This window comes from Debaryomyces fabryi, assembly GCF_001447935.2.
Source record: "Debaryomyces fabryi strain CBS 789 chromosome Unknown contig00017, whole genome shotgun sequence".
NCBI lineage: Eukaryota > Fungi > Ascomycota > Pichiomycetes > Serinales > Debaryomycetaceae > Debaryomyces > Debaryomyces fabryi.
In genome coordinates this window covers 44,747-63,512 of record NW_015385443.1, presented here as the reverse complement: position 1 = coordinate 63,512, position 18,766 = coordinate 44,747, and the positions used below count along the sequence as shown (strand labels likewise).

General features: G+C 35.2%; 8 protein-coding genes across 8 annotated transcripts; 4 read left to right on the top strand and 4 right to left on the bottom strand.

The window, feature by feature from the left end:
- Positions 1–890: 890 nt before the first annotated feature.
- On the top strand, positions 891–2,831 carry PTR2 (Ptr2p; the record flags this gene model as incomplete). Its single annotated transcript, XM_015610133.1, has 1 exon — positions 891–2,831. One exon carries the CDS (start codon positions 891–893, stop codon positions 2,829–2,831), a length of 1,941 nt encoding a protein of 646 aa, XP_015469040.1.
- A 258-nt stretch (positions 2,832–3,089) lies between these two features.
- On the top strand, positions 3,090–3,758 carry YAF9 (Yaf9p; the record flags this gene model as incomplete). The annotated part of the gene is made up of 1 exon (XM_015610132.1): positions 3,090–3,758. One exon carries the CDS (start codon positions 3,090–3,092, stop codon positions 3,756–3,758), a length of 669 nt encoding a protein of 222 aa, XP_015469039.1.
- A 49-nt stretch (positions 3,759–3,807) lies between these two features.
- On the bottom strand, positions 3,808–4,473 carry AC631_01301 (uncharacterized protein; the record flags this gene model as incomplete). Its single annotated transcript, XM_015610131.1, has 1 exon — positions 3,808–4,473. One exon carries the CDS (start codon positions 4,471–4,473, stop codon positions 3,808–3,810), a length of 666 nt encoding a protein of 221 aa, XP_015469038.1.
- Positions 4,474–4,649: 176 nt separating this feature from the next.
- On the bottom strand, positions 4,650–7,076 carry AC631_01300 (uncharacterized protein; the record flags this gene model as incomplete). Its single annotated transcript, XM_015610130.1, has 1 exon — positions 4,650–7,076. The coding sequence occupies one exon, from the start codon at positions 7,074–7,076 to the stop codon at positions 4,650–4,652; it is 2,427 nt and encodes an 808-aa protein (XP_015469037.1).
- Positions 7,077–7,279: 203 nt separating this feature from the next.
- Positions 7,280–8,929, bottom strand: MSK1 (lysine--tRNA ligase; the record flags this gene model as incomplete). Its single annotated transcript, XM_015610129.1, has 1 exon — positions 7,280–8,929. One exon carries the CDS (start codon positions 8,927–8,929, stop codon positions 7,280–7,282), a length of 1,650 nt encoding a protein of 549 aa, XP_015469036.1.
- A 1,100-nt stretch (positions 8,930–10,029) lies between these two features.
- On the top strand, positions 10,030–15,399 carry BEM2 (Bem2p; the record flags this gene model as incomplete). The annotated part of the gene is made up of 1 exon (XM_015610128.1): positions 10,030–15,399. The coding sequence occupies one exon, from the start codon at positions 10,030–10,032 to the stop codon at positions 15,397–15,399; it is 5,370 nt and encodes a 1,789-aa protein (XP_015469035.1).
- Positions 15,400–15,584: 185 nt separating this feature from the next.
- Positions 15,585–16,709, bottom strand: AC631_01297 (membrane insertase; the record flags this gene model as incomplete). Its single annotated transcript, XM_015610127.1, has 1 exon — positions 15,585–16,709. One exon carries the CDS (start codon positions 16,707–16,709, stop codon positions 15,585–15,587), a length of 1,125 nt encoding a protein of 374 aa, XP_015469034.1.
- Positions 16,710–17,158: 449 nt separating this feature from the next.
- AC631_01296 (uncharacterized protein) lies at positions 17,159–18,739 on the top strand (the record flags this gene model as incomplete). The annotated part of the gene is made up of 1 exon (XM_015610126.1): positions 17,159–18,739. One exon carries the CDS (start codon positions 17,159–17,161, stop codon positions 18,737–18,739), a length of 1,581 nt encoding a protein of 526 aa, XP_015469033.1.
- Between the last annotated feature and the right edge of the window lie 27 nt (positions 18,740–18,766).

Here is an 18,766-nt window from a genome sequence, read left to right as displayed (position 1 = left end):
ATATTATATATAGCGCCTACGTTAATTTTTCCTTTAATATTGATATTTTAAATTATTGATACCTTAATGTATCTGTATATGCCTATCTCACTTGCAATACTACACACGCTTATCTCCATTTGCAATACTACACACGCTTATCTCACTTGCAATAGTATATATGCTTATCTCCATTTGCAATAATAGGAGTTTATCTGCAATATTGCAAGTCATGGAAATTTACGAAGGGGATATAATCAAATTATGATATGTCAACTACTGACGTGATTGTTAGCGCCTTGGAAGAGATTAATGATAGATGAGACAACTAATATACGTCGGTCACTAAAACAAATTCGAAGTAAAGAAAGAACGCCGTCATCACGAATGTTAGCCACAATTGGTACAATAAAAATGACAATAAACGAACTGTAACATGGTGTGAAGATGATCTACAGGAAGATCTGAAGGTCGCACTAAAGGGTGCCTTAAAGGGTGCACTGGAAGTATGCTAAATTATGTTCTGGAACATGATGCGGCACTGGCGAAAAAAATATTTGTTGACTGCGATATTTCGCATGTGTGACAGTTCCGATAAGTTAGGAAGGCCAATCAGGTATAATAGAAAAGTGTTATGCAAGGCAATTTGTAAAGAAGTTTTAGAGTTAGGTTCGCCGATCTTTTTCCCCATTATCCGATGGATATAACTTGATTAAGAAATGAAAGATAACCCTCTCTTTCGTATTTTGTGTCGAACGCCGTGAGAGATACGAGCTTATCACCTTTCGCATTTGCCGTTTGTCGAATGGCTCTACTGATTATCTCCACAGTTTTGGATTTAAAATATAAAGCATTATCTTGAAAATAATATGTTTAAGTTGATCTTGGATTAGGAGTTTTTCAAAGTAAATATGTCTAACATAAAGGAAGTTAGTGAGAAAGACCCAGTGAAGGACGAATACAGCGTCGATGAGACGGCAGAACATGATGTCGTGGACACTCATCTCGATGCGAGCTCGGTCGCATCGAACGAAGAGTTTGAAGATGAACGTATCTACGATTTTGACGATACCAACAACTACTCAACCAACTTTGTGGATGATCACAACCCTATGGGTTTGAGAAAGCCTACCAAACAAGAAGCTTCTTCTTTGAGAAGAGTTTTGGGTAGTGCTAACTGGGCTTGTTATTTGCTTTGTGTTGCTGAGTTTGCTGAAAGAGCCTCTTACTATTCATGTCAGACTCTTTTAAGTAACTTTGTTACCAACAAATTACCTGAAGGAAGTTCCACTGGTAAGCTTATGCCTGGTAGTGTTAATCCTGGTGCCTTGGGTTTAGGTGTGCCAGTTGCAACTGCCATTACTTATACTTTGACATTCGTGGCATACCTTGTGCCTTTATACGCTGGTTATGTTGCTGATTCGCAAATTGGTAAGTTCAGAGCTATCTGGATTGGTGTTATCTGTGGTTTTGTTGCCCATATTTTACTTGTTGTGGCTGCTGCACCATCTGTTATTGAAGGGGGTCATGGTATTGTTCCTACTGTTTTAGGTATTATTACGTTGGCTTTTGGTACTGGTTTCATTAAACCTAATTTATTACCACTCTTGATGGATCAATACCCAGAACAAACAGACGTCGTTAAAACTTTACCATCTGGAGAAAAGGTCATTGTGGACCGTCAAAAGTCTTTGGAAAGAATGGTCTTGGTTTTCTACTGGTCCATCAATGTCGGTGCTCTTTTCCCAATACCAAGTGTTTACATCGAACAAAGAATCGGATTTTGGTTCGCTTTCTTTATTCCAATCATTATCTACCTTATTATGCCATTTGTGTTTTGGTTCGTGCGTCCTAGACTTAAGAAGGAAGAACTTCAAGGCTCAGTTCTTGTCAATACTAACAAGATCATCAGAGTCCTGTTCAGAGGAAACTGGATTAGGAGATTAAAGAACAAAACCTTCTGGGATTACCCAACTCCAACTAGCATGAAAGCAAGAGGTGAAGAATACTTCGTTGCAAAGAAGAAGAGTCCTATTACTTGGACTGACCAATGGGTTTTAGATGTCAAGCAAGTTGTTAATATTTGTAAAGTTTTCCTGTATTTCGTGATTTTCAACCTTTGTGATGCTGGTGGTACCGGTGCAACTCCAGCTTTAACTGCTCAATCGGGATCTTTGACAAGTGATGGTACTCCTAATGATATGTACAGTAACTTCAATCCAATCACTATCATTGCGCTTATTCCAATTTTGGATTACGGTATTTATCCTTTATTGCGTAGATGGAAGATTGACTTTAAACCGGTATATAGAATTACCCTTGGTTTCTTATTAGCAGCTTTGTCTCAGGTAGCAGCTGCAATCATCCAAAAAGAAATCTACAGTCAAATCGAATGTGGGGACCATGCCACAGAATGTGTTGACAAGGGAATTGTAGCACCATTTAGTGCTTGGGTCCTGGTGACTCCATACGTTTTATCTGCTGCTGCTGAATGTTTCGGTAACACTTCTGGTTATGAATTAGGTTACACTAGAGCTCCTCCTCACATGAAAGGTGTTGTCCAAGCTTTGTTCTTACTTGCAACTGCCATTGCTGCCGCTATTGGTGATGCTATCAGTCCTGCATTGAAAGATCCAAACTTAGTCTGGTATTTCGCAGCTTTAGCAATTGTCGGTGGTGTCTTTACTCTTCTTTTCTTCATTCATTTCAGAAACTTACATAAGACTATGGAACAAGAAAGCAGATTGAGAGCCATTTTGATTCGTAAAGAAAATAAATATGAAGACATTCCTGAAGTCAACAACTTGGCTCTGGTTACATCGGCCACATCTGCTGCTGTTAAGCAAATCTGATTATATATTAGATGTCGGGGCCTTTTTTTTTCAATGAGAACATTGCGGGTTATTAATACAAATATATATATCTACGAGCATAATATTACCATGTATAGCTGTTCAATATAATAATAATAATTATAAATACTTTATTACTGTTCACATCTTCTTTACTTAGTGAGCTCGTGAAATCCACGCACTCTCAAATTATCAACAGATTTAATAATCGAAAGTTCCACTTAGGCTTGTTTATTCCTTTATTTAGGCACATATAATATGAGTTATAGCTCTAAAAGAATAAAAAACGTATCCATTGCTGTTCCAGTACTTTATGGAAATCATTCTGTCCGCCTTGCTCCAGAAAAAAGAACGGAAAAAACACCACCAGACCATACACATGAATGGACAGTTTTTTTCAAACCAGTTCTTGATAACATAGATTTGACTCCATTAATCAAAAAAGTCACATTCAAGCTACATGAGACGTATGACACACATGTACGATCGATCGAAAAGCCACCATATCAAGTTACAGAGACTGGGTGGGGGGAGTTCGAAATAATAATAAAATTGCATTTCCACTCAGGAGCAGAGTTGGGAATCAACGAAAAGAACTTTCAAATATTCCATGGTCTTAAGTTACATCCTTTCAACCCTCAGCATCCACCAAAAGAGAATGGTGAAGTGCATTCTGTATTATATGATGAATTAGTTTTCCAAGAACCCACCGAGAAGGTTTTCGAGATATTAACGCAAAAGCCACTGAATTTATTGCCTTATAAGCTATCTGATGAATCCAAGAGAGATCAAGAATATGTGAGACCTGACGAAATCGACGAGTTGGCTAGATTGGATGTGTATATTAACAAAGTAAGAGAAGAAATTGAGAACCAAAGAGACCAATACAAGGATTTGGAGCAGGAAAGGCTAGCACTATTACAATAGATATTATGTATATTAGACCATATATATAGAGTGTGTACGTAACAAAGGATTAATATGTTATTGCCAGAATAGACATAAAATGCTGCATATACTCTTCAATCAAGCTTGGAAGTCTTTCCAAGTCAACGCCAAATTTTTCATGTGGACTATGAAAGTTGTTACGACATATTCGTATAGGAATTTTACATCTTATGCTATCGTGAGAGTCAACTACTACCAAGTAATCTAAGGGGTATGCTCCTCCTCCTAAAGGGTCGATTAATTCGAAATATGTCGATAATTGCAAACACTGTTGGTCATCAGAGTGATGAGCAGCATCACACGAATCTAACAAGCTAGAAGAAATGAAAAACAACGAGTCCTCATAACATTCTAATTGTTCTCTGATAGAGGTAATATACTCTTTTCCCATTGCACCCAAAAATATCAACACTTTGACTCCATTATTTCCATTTGTACATGATCCATTTTGGTCATCGAATTTTATCTCGTCTCTCAGATTTGCCATGGAATGTAATAAATCACTCACCCAAGCAGTAACCTTTGGGGATTCTGAAACCAGCTCTAATGTCGGTGGGACTTGTAATTTGCTCAACTGTGGAGCTTTATACTTCTGTACTTTCAATGTGGGGATTTGCAAAATCAGAAATGATTGATTCGTACATACTTCCTCCGAGATTTTTTCAATATCATTTGATACCCACTTTCTCTTCATCGTTAATAGTAAGGTTAATAGCAAAGGCTAGTATTTCTCAGAAATTTCTGAGATACTAAACTACTTGTCTAGATATATTGAAAAGTTTTACAAATCGAAAAATTTAATTATTCATTTTGTGTATTGGACATATTTATACGTCTATTATTAAGTGTACAGAGTTGATATCATTAAAATTATTTCTTCATGATAATAACTTTTTGAACATGATCCATGAACAGCTGTAAATTTGTATCATCAGTCAAAACATCTAATTGACCCCCATACATGTTATTTGGGTTAGATGCATAGCTAGTTGACGGATTTAAGTTGGCCATTAAAAATCTAGCTTGAGATCCACCTTCATCACAGTCAATGAACCTAGGAAGTGGAAATCTGTCAATTAATATTTCCATGGCTTCTCGCTTAGGTGCCTCTAAGAATTCCTTGAAATGTTCGTATCCTTCCATAGTATGGTAACCAGCCTTACGCCATTGAGCCACCTTGGAGCCATGGTAGATCAATATATGGAAGAAAGTATCTAATAACAATACCTTACTTGGGCCAAGGGATAATGAATCTAATAAAACGGGTTCTGGTTCTGTGTTCGCCTCGCCAGTCTCTTCGTCAATGGCACCAAAAGTATCAACATCATATGACAATAATGTAGGCTGTATCATGATCAACGAATTTCCCACATCTTCATGCATAAATATATGTCTTACGAATGATGTTTCATCTGGCGAATTGTTGAAAACTCGTATGAATGGAGACCTCCTTAAGTAGTACATGAATTGTGGAAATAATGCAAACGCGGCAGATAAACGAAACGATTCAAGCATACCCTTAGTGTATACAGCATACCTCGTACAGTAATCAATAAGCAGTTTGTCTAAGTGCTTCAAAACATCAGATGGGTCATAATGAGACTTATCTGAATTTTCATGAATAGGCTGCAATTTGTTAATTGATTCTCTTGCAATAAGCACGATGGATGCTTCTTGGTCAAACCCTAATTCTAAGTTTGTTATATCAGTATCAGCAATAACAGTAACTGGAACGGTTGTGACTCTTAATCTCAACTCACCAGATGGGTGTTGATAGTGGAATAAATATTGCACATAGCTAAATCCTATTGATGGTGAGTCGAGTTTATCGAAATAAATTGCATAAGTCGATTGAGGATTAGAGTTACATAATTTCCAAGTATTTGTATTTCCTTCACCAATACTTACTTTAGAAATAATTGGTTCAATGTATCGGTTATCCTTCCTGTAAGGTAATTTTGTGGCATTCCCGACTAACCCTTGGATTTGTAAATCCAACGTAGTACGACATTCTAAAGTTGCGTTGAATGCCATATCCAAATACTCAGAATTATCTTCCTGTTGCTTGTTGAAAAATTTAATAAAACTTTGCTTAAAAATTGCAGTATTGAAAGAATCACTCATCACTACAACACCACCAGTTTTATAACAAATTTCATCCATTTCATAGAGACCAATTTGGTCATAACTTCCAATAAAGATATTACAACTTAATCCCATAGTTACTAACAGTTTGGTAACCTTCTCGTAGAACTTCTTAGCACTCTTCACTAAAGATATATCAGGCTTAGAATTAGATCCATTTATTGGAACAGATGGCAATGTCTGATGTGCCTTCTCTATATCCTTATGTGATCTTATAGGCTCTTTCAATTGGGTGCTAGCAATTCTTCCGGGTCCAAACGTACAAACACCGCCGACAAAGCACAAAATATGACCCCCAGTAGTACCACTATCACCTAATATTGCTGACAATAACAATGAAGCTATATTTAAAGCAGATCCGGTAGCGCGACTAGCTCTTTCTTTCATTGCTGGATATGGAAATCTATTTGACACCAAATTTTCGATGATTGATGTCAATTGATATTCAACCATACTGACAGGTTGCAAAAATTTTCTACCAATTGGCCCTAAAAGTTCATTTATTGGATCATGTTGGGAGTTTTGGTTATTTTGTGAGCGTAATCCGGAAGCTAATAGGCCCAATGACTTTTGAACTTGCTCTAAAGTATATTCCTTACCACCGTTAAACGTGTGCTGTTTGCCTATTCCCTCTGACGACAAATCGTGAATGTGTACATTTTTTCCGAAGGAAACGAACCCAACTAAGGAATTCTCTGGTAATAATGATAACGAAATAACCAACGATTCCTTCAACGATTTATATGCATCTTCCAAATCTTCATCCACGAAACATGTATCAACGACATAAAAAAAAATCGGTGGAAACTTACTCATTCTCCCGGTAGAATACTCGATAGTTGAGCACTCAGGACTTAAACCTGATGGTGCCATTTGGTTTTGACCCAATCTATTAGCAAACTGACAAAACTGACAATACCAAACATCAGGTTGTTGTTCTGTCATTGTTACATATGGATTTATGAATGACCGACATTGACGGCAAACAACCATATCATTTGCAGGAGCGACTGGAATACTGGATTTGTTATTTAACGGCGTATACATGGAGGCTAATGGAATAACATTTCTCTGGTGCTGTAATTTTGTCCTTGGAACACAATTCCAAGAAAACCTAACCCCATCGATCTCTTCTCTTTGATAAAAATCCATCCTCTGTATAGCCTATTCCTATTGCTATATTTAAAAATGTTCTGATCTACTGTTATCAGTCCTGAATTAGTTCAAAAATATCGATCTCAATTTGGTGACGAGTGAAAAAAAAAATTTCGAGTTCAAAAATACAATACAATAGGAACAAATATACGCTTTATATATACAATAATATGTAGCAAGTGGTCGAGATATATATACACTTACTGTCTAACGACGTCTCTAATATTGCCAAAAGAAAGAACATCCTCGATTCTTTCGCTTCCGGAGAAGAGCATACACAAACGATCGATTCCGCATCCCCATCCACCAGTAGGAGGTAAACCATATTCCATCAGTTTTATATATTCCCAATCAGGAATAATCATTTCATTATCATTAAACTGTGTTTTAGCCAGCTGTTGTAGTTTAAACTTATTAGATTGTTCAAACGGAGAATTTTCTTCTTCATAGGAATTAACATATTCTTTACCTTGTATGAATAATTCGAATCGCAAGGATATATCATAGCTCCTGGAGCCATAGTTGATTATTGCTGACTTGGCTAAAGGTGATAAAAGTGAAGGTTGGTTGTAGATGAAAATGGGAGTTTTTGTATCCTGAGAAATTGACTCCAAGTAGATTGATGAGAGGTTATCAAGGAGATTCGAGGGAGATTTCAATGCTGGAACTTCAAGCCCTATCTTTTTATGATATTCAATTAAGCTTTCTGCGGTCAATTGGCTTGGTAATGGAATCCCAGTCTTCAGTTCTAATGTAGGGATGAATTCGTACTTTGGAAAACTACCACTGGCAAATGCCGAAAGCGAAGGCAATTGCTTTTGAACCAATGATAGCTTTCTTTCTTTTAAAGTGTCAAGGATCTCCTTGAATAGCTCTTCAGTGAGAATCATCAATTCATTCAAGTTCGTAAATGATTGATAAAACTCGCAAGTAGTAAATTCAGGGTTATGCGTCAGGTCAATTCCTTCGTTTCTAAAATTTTGGCCTATTTCAAAGATCTTATCGAATCCACTTATGACCAATTTCTTTAACCAAAGTTCAGGCGCAACTCTCAACTGCAAATATTTGTTGCTGCCATCCCCAGTGGATTTCAAAGCGTTCAGAACAGTTCTGAATGGTTCTGCATTTGCCCCCGTTCCGTAACCACCAAGAATAGGTGTCTGAACTTCCATGAAGTCTCTTTTCACGAAAAACTGTCTGATTGCCTGAATGACAATGGATTTTATCATTAACCTTTGTTTCAGATCACTGTTGACCAAATAATTCAAAACACGGTTACTATTTATAAGACCCCTATCTTTGATCTTGTCTGGAATAGTCATCAGATTCAAGCATGGTGATGCCAACTTGATGGATCTGCATAGCTTCAACGATAATTCACCTACGTTGGTGACAGAAGGATACCCGACACAAGAAATAAAGTCACCTTTTCTAAAAAATGCATGAGCATCATCAAATTCTTGAGCTGACATTTGCATGAGCTTATTACTGGCCATTATTTGCACTTTTGCTCCGTCTTGAACTAAATCAATGAAGTACATCGCTTTCCCCGATTTCCGTATACTTATAATCTTACCTTCGATATTGTATAGCTCGGGATACCGCTTATTAGGATACTGAAGAAAATCAACTGTCTCAAAAGACTGTCTAAAGATCGGTATACGGGCACGTTTAGCGTCATTGGGTCTGATTGTATCAATCGGTGGATAGTACCCATGAGGCTTTTGTTCGATTATATTCTTTCTATTAGCATAATTCACTGTCTCATTTTCGCTGGTACTTATAAATCTACCACTGATACTCACTCCACGTCTACGGACAACACATCTTCTAGCTCTATTAATCCACATTCTTGAAGATGCCATAAGCTACATATTTAGTACCAAAGACTTGAATTTTTCATATTTCCCTGCAGATAGTCGCACAACCTCTTACCCGACTGCTATTCACCATGAACCATGAATTTCACCTCTTCATTAGTATGCAATTGTATTGGCTGGAATCCATGAAGCTGTTTGAAGATTTTTTAGTCTATCTCACCTCAATGTGCTTCTAGTTTACTTGTTTTAATACGTATAATGTTTTTTAAAAGTAGTATAAGAGTTCCATCAGATTTTGCAATCGATCGAATCTCGTTTCGTGGGATGATTTCGCAAGCCTTCAAAACGTCGTACTACACTTATTGGCGATGAAACATCCTCTATTTACAGACCGTGTTTCCCTTGGTGTAAACGATATTCTGACGCACTCTCCATCCTGGTTTCAGGCACAAGCAAAGTCCCCCATTCCCGAGCACCAGAATGAGTAGCTTAATGCACGAGTCCTAGCTTGACGTAACAATGCGACATACAAATTGAAATTGAATAACAATGTCGGCCTGGTTATTCGCTCGTGAGTCCCTATGCCATGTACCTTACGTTATCAGAGAAAACCCTAGCAAAAACAAAGTCTTTACTAAGCAGTGAAATTTAGTGGTGAAATTTGAGCAACAATATCTGACGTACAAACATTCTATATAGACAGCTTTATTTCATTTTTACTGGGTATACATATCAATTAACTAACAATTATCTAGTCGTGTCATTAGTTATGGTACTATAGGCCAAAAGACTAAATTCGTAACACTAAGCACCAACTTCGTAGTCCAACTTCGTAGTCACTGCATTATTTAATGATCAAATCGTAACCATCGCTACTTCTATATATGTCTCTAACATCCACTGCATCGTATAATGTTGATTGCATCAACGTTTATAGACAATAACTGTAATTTCGGTACATATTTCTCTTCGTCAACGTTAATAGCCTCCTTAGGCAATACGCGGTATCAAAATTTTCTCAAAATTTAATCAGCGCAACCCGAATCAACACAACTGTTTCTTTCTAAACATACAATTATTTGAAGACCATAATAGGAGGATATCCTACAATCGAACAGTAGATAGAAAATATGAGAAAGATCTGGAGTCAGAGAAAAGAACGGGATAAAAGAAAGAGTTTTATGCTGATATATTCCAGCAATGAACAACAAGAACACGAAAAGCCTAACGGCGGGCACGGAGAAAGCGATGGAGTAGACGATATGTCGACGTTGGCAAATTCGACCATTGGAAGCATACCTGAAAGTTCAGCGGAATCAGATCATACAGTAGGAACCAAGAATTCGGTGAGATCAGTGTCAACGCTCGCAAAGAACGACTACGACCAGAACATAGTAAAAAACGCATGGCTAAATGCGACGATAGGAGCCAGTTCTGTGCATGATATGAGCGAAAACATGTTGAGGGTGTATAGAGCAGAATTGAAGGGGTCTCATATGTACTTATACAAACCAACGGTCTTGAACGCCAGACGGTTTCAACTTACCGACGCGACAGAAGGTGCTGATCAACAGTCGGACATGTTTAACCATAATAATGAATCGGGGGTGCTGGAACAGTCTGTAGCGCAGGAGGGTACTCTGGATGACGTCCCGCAATTAATTTACTACAGGATAGACATGGCACACCCGGAATTGAAGTATGATTTCGAAAGACGCCAATTTTTGCCAGGCTCGTCCATCGAGGCATTCGTGCACTTTTTATTATTTCAAACCCACCCCTCATATAATATATCCATCGACCAATTGATAGAGACTTTGCCGTTGTTTCCTGACTTTGGAGTAGTCGCAAGGTTGGTTTTATCGTTTTTGTCAAACTTGTTTGACTCCAAGCTTCAAGGAGAATTTAATGAATTAATAATAACAGACAGATTATTACGATTATTGTCCAACATACAAGATAATTTTCAAGGATTCTTAGTTCGTTACGAAATCTACCCTATTATTTTGAAAATAATTGAAGTGTTATCTGGTAACTTGCAGCACGATGATAACGTGCATAAGATACAAGTCTTCAAGGCTAACTTAGTAGCAAAGCAAAATTCTATAATAGAACTGGTAACGTATGATTTACCATCTGAAAATCCTTTCCAAGATTTGAATTCCAATGTATTTATTAATGATATCAATTTAATCGATTTTTCCAAGACAATCAATTTTATAGATCTTAAATTTTTCAAGAATTGGAATTCAAATATTGATAAATCATTGTTGTTATATTCATCGCTCAAGGACAACAGCACACAAGACTTTTTTTACAAAAAAAATCCATTAATTTTTGATAATGACCATCATATTCACTATTTGTCACGATTACTAGTAAACCATTTATTCATTGAAAATATCAGTGCTAAAAATAATAATTTCCTAGAGAGAAAAGCAAGATTGCTTGAGAAATGGATCGACTTAGGTTGTTTTCTAGAGAAATCTGGAAATATGTCGTCATGGCTTGGTATTGCGTCAATTATTTTATCACAACCAACATTGAGACTAACTAGAATCTGGTATCTTGTTTCACCAGATTATATCAGATTATTAAAAAATGATTGGTCGCCTGTTTTGTTTGAGTTGGACAGAAGATTTCTTGTTAATGGCTCAATTAATAGTGATCAAATTTCTAAAACTTCTGACAGTCTAAATTTAAAATTTGATGATTTCTCTTCGAGAGATTCGTACCATATAATGGCACCAAGAGGTTTAGGGAAAATTTACCCTAAAGAAAATGTGATACCGTACTTTGGTGATTTAATCATGAACAATCATTCTACTGATATTCACGAATTGGAATCTATATGGAAAAGGATTAATTATTCTTTTAATAGGTGGAATGAGTATTTGTCAAGCTTAACTAACTATGATGAAATTATAAAGTATAATGACGACGTATTGAGAAGATATGAGAATATGGGATTTATTTTTTCCAATGAAAGTCTAAACCAGGTCTTATATTTGGGGGTCAATAGTGATGACACTAAACCGCTACCTGCTAAGTACCATGATTCATCATCTTCCAATGTCAATACTGATTTGCAGAATAAGCTATTAAAATTGATTGAAGTTAATTGTGATTCTACCAACTTCGAGAAAATAATGAAGTTGTCATTATTGATGGAACCTGAATTACCAGAATCATACCTAAAATTGCCTACTGATAATCAATCCACTAATTCAGATAGTCTTAATGCCACAATTTCGAGCATATCGATTCACTCAAATGATTCACTGAGCTCGTTGAATGCGCCAAACGACAGTAATATTTCTTTACCCTCACAACAACAATCTTTATGTGATAATCGAGCATCTAAGATTCCAACATTCAATAATAATTATTTTAAGATTGCTTTAGCAAAATACGATGATTTGCTTTTGCAAAACAGTCCAAATGAACAGAAGGCCAAATTCCAAAGTCTAGATTCCTCGATAATCAAGCATAATTTTGTAATTGATGATCAATTGACTTTACGTGTTGATGATTTTATAATTGATTTGGAATCATCATTTATCAACTCGTCGACATTGCAGGGCTTAGAAGATGATGATGATGATGATGAAATGCCTGGTTTAGGGATTGACGTAGATGACATTTTAAATTCAGACAAGTTCAACAATATTGATATACATGATAAACCGGATCCATCAGCAGTACAAAATGAAGAAACACACATTAATAAAAAGAAGCATTCTAAAAATTATAGTCTTATTTCGAGTGATTCATCAAAATTTTCTCAACAAAATAATTACATTCCAAAATATGCTTCTATTGATAGATTAATTGACTTACTATTAATTGATGCAAAATATTTTAATGAGAATATTTCTATCAACTTGTCAGAATACAGATTTGTATTCTTGTTGAATTATAATTCCTTCATAACTACTAAAGAGCTTTTGGATAAATTGTCTCATAGATTCATTAATTCTAGTAATGCGATTATTTCAATCATGAAAAAATTATATCTTATAAGAAATGGGAATGTTGATATTGAGCTGCAAAGTGAATTTCCTAACTGGAACCTCGATACATCTGTCAATATAAGTGAATTAGGAAACGTTGATTATGAAGCTTTGTTAGAAATTCAAACAAACATTTTGAAAGTATTAATTGTTTTGATTAATAATTTTTACTCTAACTTCGTTAATGATTTGATTAATAAGAAAATATTTATTAAATTATTGAAACTATTCAGCAATGAAATTTCGCAGTGGTATAATTCAAATAAGATTGATTCACAACTAGAAAAGGCTTTCGAAAATTTAGTAAATTATTACAAAAAATTGAAAAGATTATTTATTAAAAAGACTTACAGACCAATTGAAATGCTGAAATTTGACGAATATCTCATCAAAGAGTTTCGATTTAGTAATTCATTACATGATGTTCCCATTAATAGAAATCTACCGGGGCACAAAAATTTAAACAAGGTGGAAAAATTTTTGCATAAATTTAACAAATTATTGACTACATTTTATAAGTTAATAAAAACGGAAGACTGGATAAAAATTTATAAAATATTGGAAAATCAATTTGAAAAAAATTCATTGCTAGGCTTCAATCTTCAAAAGACTTCTACAAGTGATGATAGCCTTATTGTCTCAAATATTTTTAACTTTTTTGAATCTCTTTCTGATCCCCAAGAGAAGCAACTAATCTTGAAACAATTCCCACTAGTTTTCCGAAAACTTTTCAAATTATACTTCAAGTTTAGAAGTTATTTGCTAATCCAACTAGCTGATTTAAATATCACTGTTGAAGAAAGATTAGATCGTATGAAAACATTGTTACTAATGCTTAAAATTTCTAAATTGAAGATGAGTGACAATCAGTTTGTGTTTGAGGGTGATCAAGATAACATTCCATCTTGTATTGAAACAGCTATTACCAATGTTATTTATTTACCGGAAAGTAGACTCTTTGCAAGTTTATGGATGAAAGCCTCAATGAGTTTGAATGAAAATTCTACGAATTCAGCATTTGAGGATATAAATCTGTTATTACCGTCAAATATAAGCGAAGCTAGCTTGGCTATTAATGAGCCTTTGTTACCTTGCTTCGGTTGGATAATTGAAAATTTAATTGAAGCAAATAAATGTCCAAGCTTTCATAAACAAAATATCAACTTCAATAAGAGGTATTTGATTTACAAAATCATCAAAGAATTATGTGTTGAGGATATTGATGGTCAAGAATCAAATGGATTCAATTGTCATGAAAACAGAGAGTTTGATTTCTTATTGAAATTGGACGAATCACTAGTTAATTCACAAAAAATTAAGGACTTTATTGTTGGCCAAGAAAGATCCAAGCTATTCCGGTCTGTTTTACATGACCAACACAAGATTTTAACATTAGATAATAAAAAGAAGCATTTAAGGGATGGCAGTGGCTCAAATACATTGAATACTAATCCTACTTCATCCATGCATACGTTATCGAAAAAGTCATCGAGCTCCAGCTTAAGGCGTCAATCCTTATCTTATAAATCAAATTCATCTTCGAGGTTTAAAATCAGTGGAATATTTGGAAAATCAAGGCCATTTTCTTTGAATGCATCAAGTGCATCAGAAAGGATTATATCTTCTAACGAATTGCCTAATCCTGAATCATATACTGATCCTAAACAGAAACCGTATTTAATTATACCGTTGAAAGGGAAGAAGATATTTCCGGTTTATTCGTTACCATTTGCTTTTAAAATTGATTCTGATTCACCAAATGAAGATTCTTTCTTTCAAGCACCTAATGAGAGTGAATTGAATGATTGGTTAGTGAAACTAAATTATGCTAATAGGCACTGGTTTTATTCCAAGAATTTAAATCTTAAATCTAACCACGCTTTCAGTACATTTGGAATTCCAATTGAAGTTGTATGCAACAGAGATCAATCTTCAGTACCCAAATTTTTGGTAGTAATTTTTGAAGAGATTGAGAACGAAGGGTTAAAGGATATTGGAATCTATAGAATCAGCTCTTCAGTAAGTGAGTTGAATCATGTTAAATCTATTATTGATAAAACTGGAACTATAAGTTTTAGTGATAGAGCATACGATCCTCATACCCTAGCAAGTTGTGTCAAATCATATTTTAGAGAACTACCCGATGCGCTATTGATTGATCTGGTTATCGAATGCTTTTTCATTTTAGAGAGAGAATCACCAGAAAAAGCCGACAATTCGAATGTTATTGAAAATTATAAACAGATATTAAAGAGCCTACCTTCTACGAACTACCACACTTTAAAACTATTATTAAGACATTTACAAAAAGTTTCACGGTTCAGTGAGCATAATAAGATGACCGCATCAAACTTGGCTACTGTTATTGGACCAGCCTTGACTGAAGCAAGCAATTTGGATTGTTTAATCAATAACTTTGGTTTCATGAATTCTATTTTAGAGAAATTAATTACTAACTATGACTATGTATTCCAAGACGAACCATAAGTCGTGATTTTAATATATGTGCATCACGATCATTTATTTTCTACCTTCAGTTCACCCATTTTGCTTCAGTTATACATAACGAAATACACAGTTTATATCTGATTTGAATCCTTTCATTTTCACGTATATATTTGAGCATATATTACTATAATAACAGTTTTTCCGGCTTACTATTTACAATCTAGTTAATGTTTCTTAATAAATCCATTACTAACTTCATTCTTTCTCTTATGGATTGCACCTAATTTTGTATTAGACTCCTTCATTTTCTTTCCGACGTTTTGGTTCATATTTTGATTGAACTCTTTCCACCATTCACTGACCGTTGCTGGGGGTTGTTTAGCGCCAGGAATTGATGATGGAGGCACTATTGGTGGCATTTTTGCAAACTTACGGAAGTATTTATTTCTCAACACCAAAGCTTGGATAAACGAGAAGATAGCATTGGCGGCAAAATATAATACAACTGCTGCTGAAAGTTCTTTAGTAATGAATATAGAAAGAATTGGGACATAAGTCATAACCTTCTTCATCATTGGATTCATAGCAGCTGCACCTGTTTCACCCCCTAATCTTACCATACTTATAACTACAGCTGCAGATATAATTTGTAATCCACAGTAAGGATCAACTTGGGTTAAATCTTCGAACCAGGCATTACCTTGAGTGGAAAAACCTTCAACTGGGTGATTAGCCATCTTTCTTAAACCCTGGAAGAACCCATAAGCAATTGGTAATTGAAACACAGGAAACATCTGGTGTGACATATGCACATCATTATCCTTCATTAAAGCCTTTCTTTTGTGAGCAGCTTGGACTTGTTCCTGTGGATTTTCTGCTTCTCTCAACTCCTTCATAACTTGATCCAATTCAGGCTTGATTTTAGCCATCTTAGCCCCGTTAATAGAGGCTTTCACGTATAATGGGAACATAACAGATCTAACTGCTGCAGTTGTCAATATAATAGTGGCCCACCATGGTAAGCCAGTATAAACATGCGAATATTCTAATAAACGTTCAATAAGCGCAGTTGGGCCATACCCTTGTGCTAATCCAATAGAGTCTAAATAACCTAATTGATCTGAAGTCATATCACTGATATATCCAGTAGGGTTTACATCGTGATCGAATGATGTTAATTCATTCTTAATTTCAGATACTTTATCAGCGATTTCACTGGACTTGGTGGAATTGAAACGAATAGTTGTATTTTGCTTGAGAAAAACCGGTGTCACAGACAAAATATTTGGTTTTAATGCATTTTGTATTCTAATGGATCGCTGTGACCGAGCCATACATGACCTGAACATATTTTGCGTATATCTCTGTATGAAACAATTACCGTATTATGATTCTGGATACTTGAAGAATTTTTCAAATAAATTTTTGGTGATAATCGTGATTACATAATCTCGAACGGTACTAAATAATTTTTCACTATCATAAAGTACAACTCTAAATCAGTGGCCTTATCACATTGAGAACAAAGGATATAGTTTACAAAGACAGTCACCGGTTTAGTTAGGAGGTGATGTGGTCGAAGCATCTTAGAAAAATCCATCTAAAATCCCGAGTAATAAATATAACGAGGTCATATAGTGCGGTATGCCAATCAGAGAAATATAGAAACGATAAGACATATGAACAGTATTACCTTAGATTCAACCAATTCAGGCAAGATCGTAGCCGTGATTCAATTAGTGGTATACTAAATAGTGTTTTTTTTACGGCACCTATCGATAACAGTGATTCTTATCTTATGAATAATTTCCTTGAAGCCTTATCCAACATTCCAAATCATTGCCATATACATGTACAAGAGTACTTAGAAAAATTGAGCGAAGATGGGGCAAAAGATAGTCTAAAGCATAATATATTACTCCAATTACTTCTCAGTAATAACAATACTGAGCATTCCAAAATTTATCAATTCATAGTCGAAAACTTGCATCACAAATTGAATATCCATTTACTAGAGATTTTCATATTCAACCTTGTACAAGAAGAGAACATAAGCGCAGCTACCACTTTGTTACATATTCTTCTTGACAAGGTCCCTGACTTTAAATTGAGTAATGAATTGTGGTCGTACTATTTATCGAAGACATGCGAATTGGGACATTACCTTGGTTCATGCTTGGTATACCATGAAATTATAGATAACCATCAAGTTCGCTCTGAAGAATTCTCAGGTATTAATTTCCAGAATAGTCACATTCCTTTTTTGGTAGCAAACTCATTCTTGGAGACATTAGGTCTGATATATCTGAACAATCGTGACCCCGAGAGAATTAAAGGTTTATTAAATTACCTTAAAAGGTTTTATTCGTATTCCGGACATGCTGATACTTACAAGTCGTTAAAATGCTCACTTGTAGAAGCTTACAGTAACGACGGTAATTTGGGAGAGGCTCTAAAGCATTTTCGTTCCCTTGCCTTTATTTTCAAAGGTCATAAAAACCACAGCAAGAATGACAACATATCTACGCCTAAAATGTCTGCATTTAATCATTTTCGTTGGAGGAGAGATAATATAAAGAACAACAATTATGATGCCGTATCTCGCATTCCTGATGAAATAAAGACACCCTTAGATATTCAAGAAGAGGCTTCTTCAAAAGAAATGAATATGAAATTATTCAGGCCCGATGAAGAGAGAAACGTATATACATATCCAGGTCACTCATACACCCCTGTTGTGGAAGGCTCATTAAGAATATGCGATTTGCCATATTTCCGCTCTTTAATAAAGTCGAATATTAATCATTTGATGAAGAATTCAGGACCAGAGCGTCTTGATTCGCTTATGGACTATATTACAGGATGTCATTTCATGCTACATACATTCATAAACTCCTGTTTATGTGAGTTAGGTTATATAAATGAGGCATATCTGTTGTTAGTTAAATTGCCCAAGACTTATCATAAGGTATATGCAAATGTTCTTATTCGAGAGGAGGACTTCATTTATCTATTCAAAGCATGTACACATAGGTTGAAGAATTTGGCTATCGATAATGATTACATGCAAGCCAATGAAGCTGAAAGAACATACCAGTTAATTCATGAAATAAAATTATTTCAGGATAATGTCAATAAGAAAGCGAACCTGAATATATATTCAATGAAACTTCATGAGGTTTTTATTACAGCCTTGTTATCATATCGAGGTATTACTTTGGAAAAGTTACTGGTTTATTTGGATGATCTATTACGATTGTCTACACCTAATAATCCAATCACGATTTTCTTGGATGAGACAGAATTCAATAAGTTGAAAATTTTATGTTCAGCTGCAAATGAATCGAAGTATTCTCAATTAGTTCGCATGAGGGATTAGAAGTTGTTCCTTCCATGATTATAATTA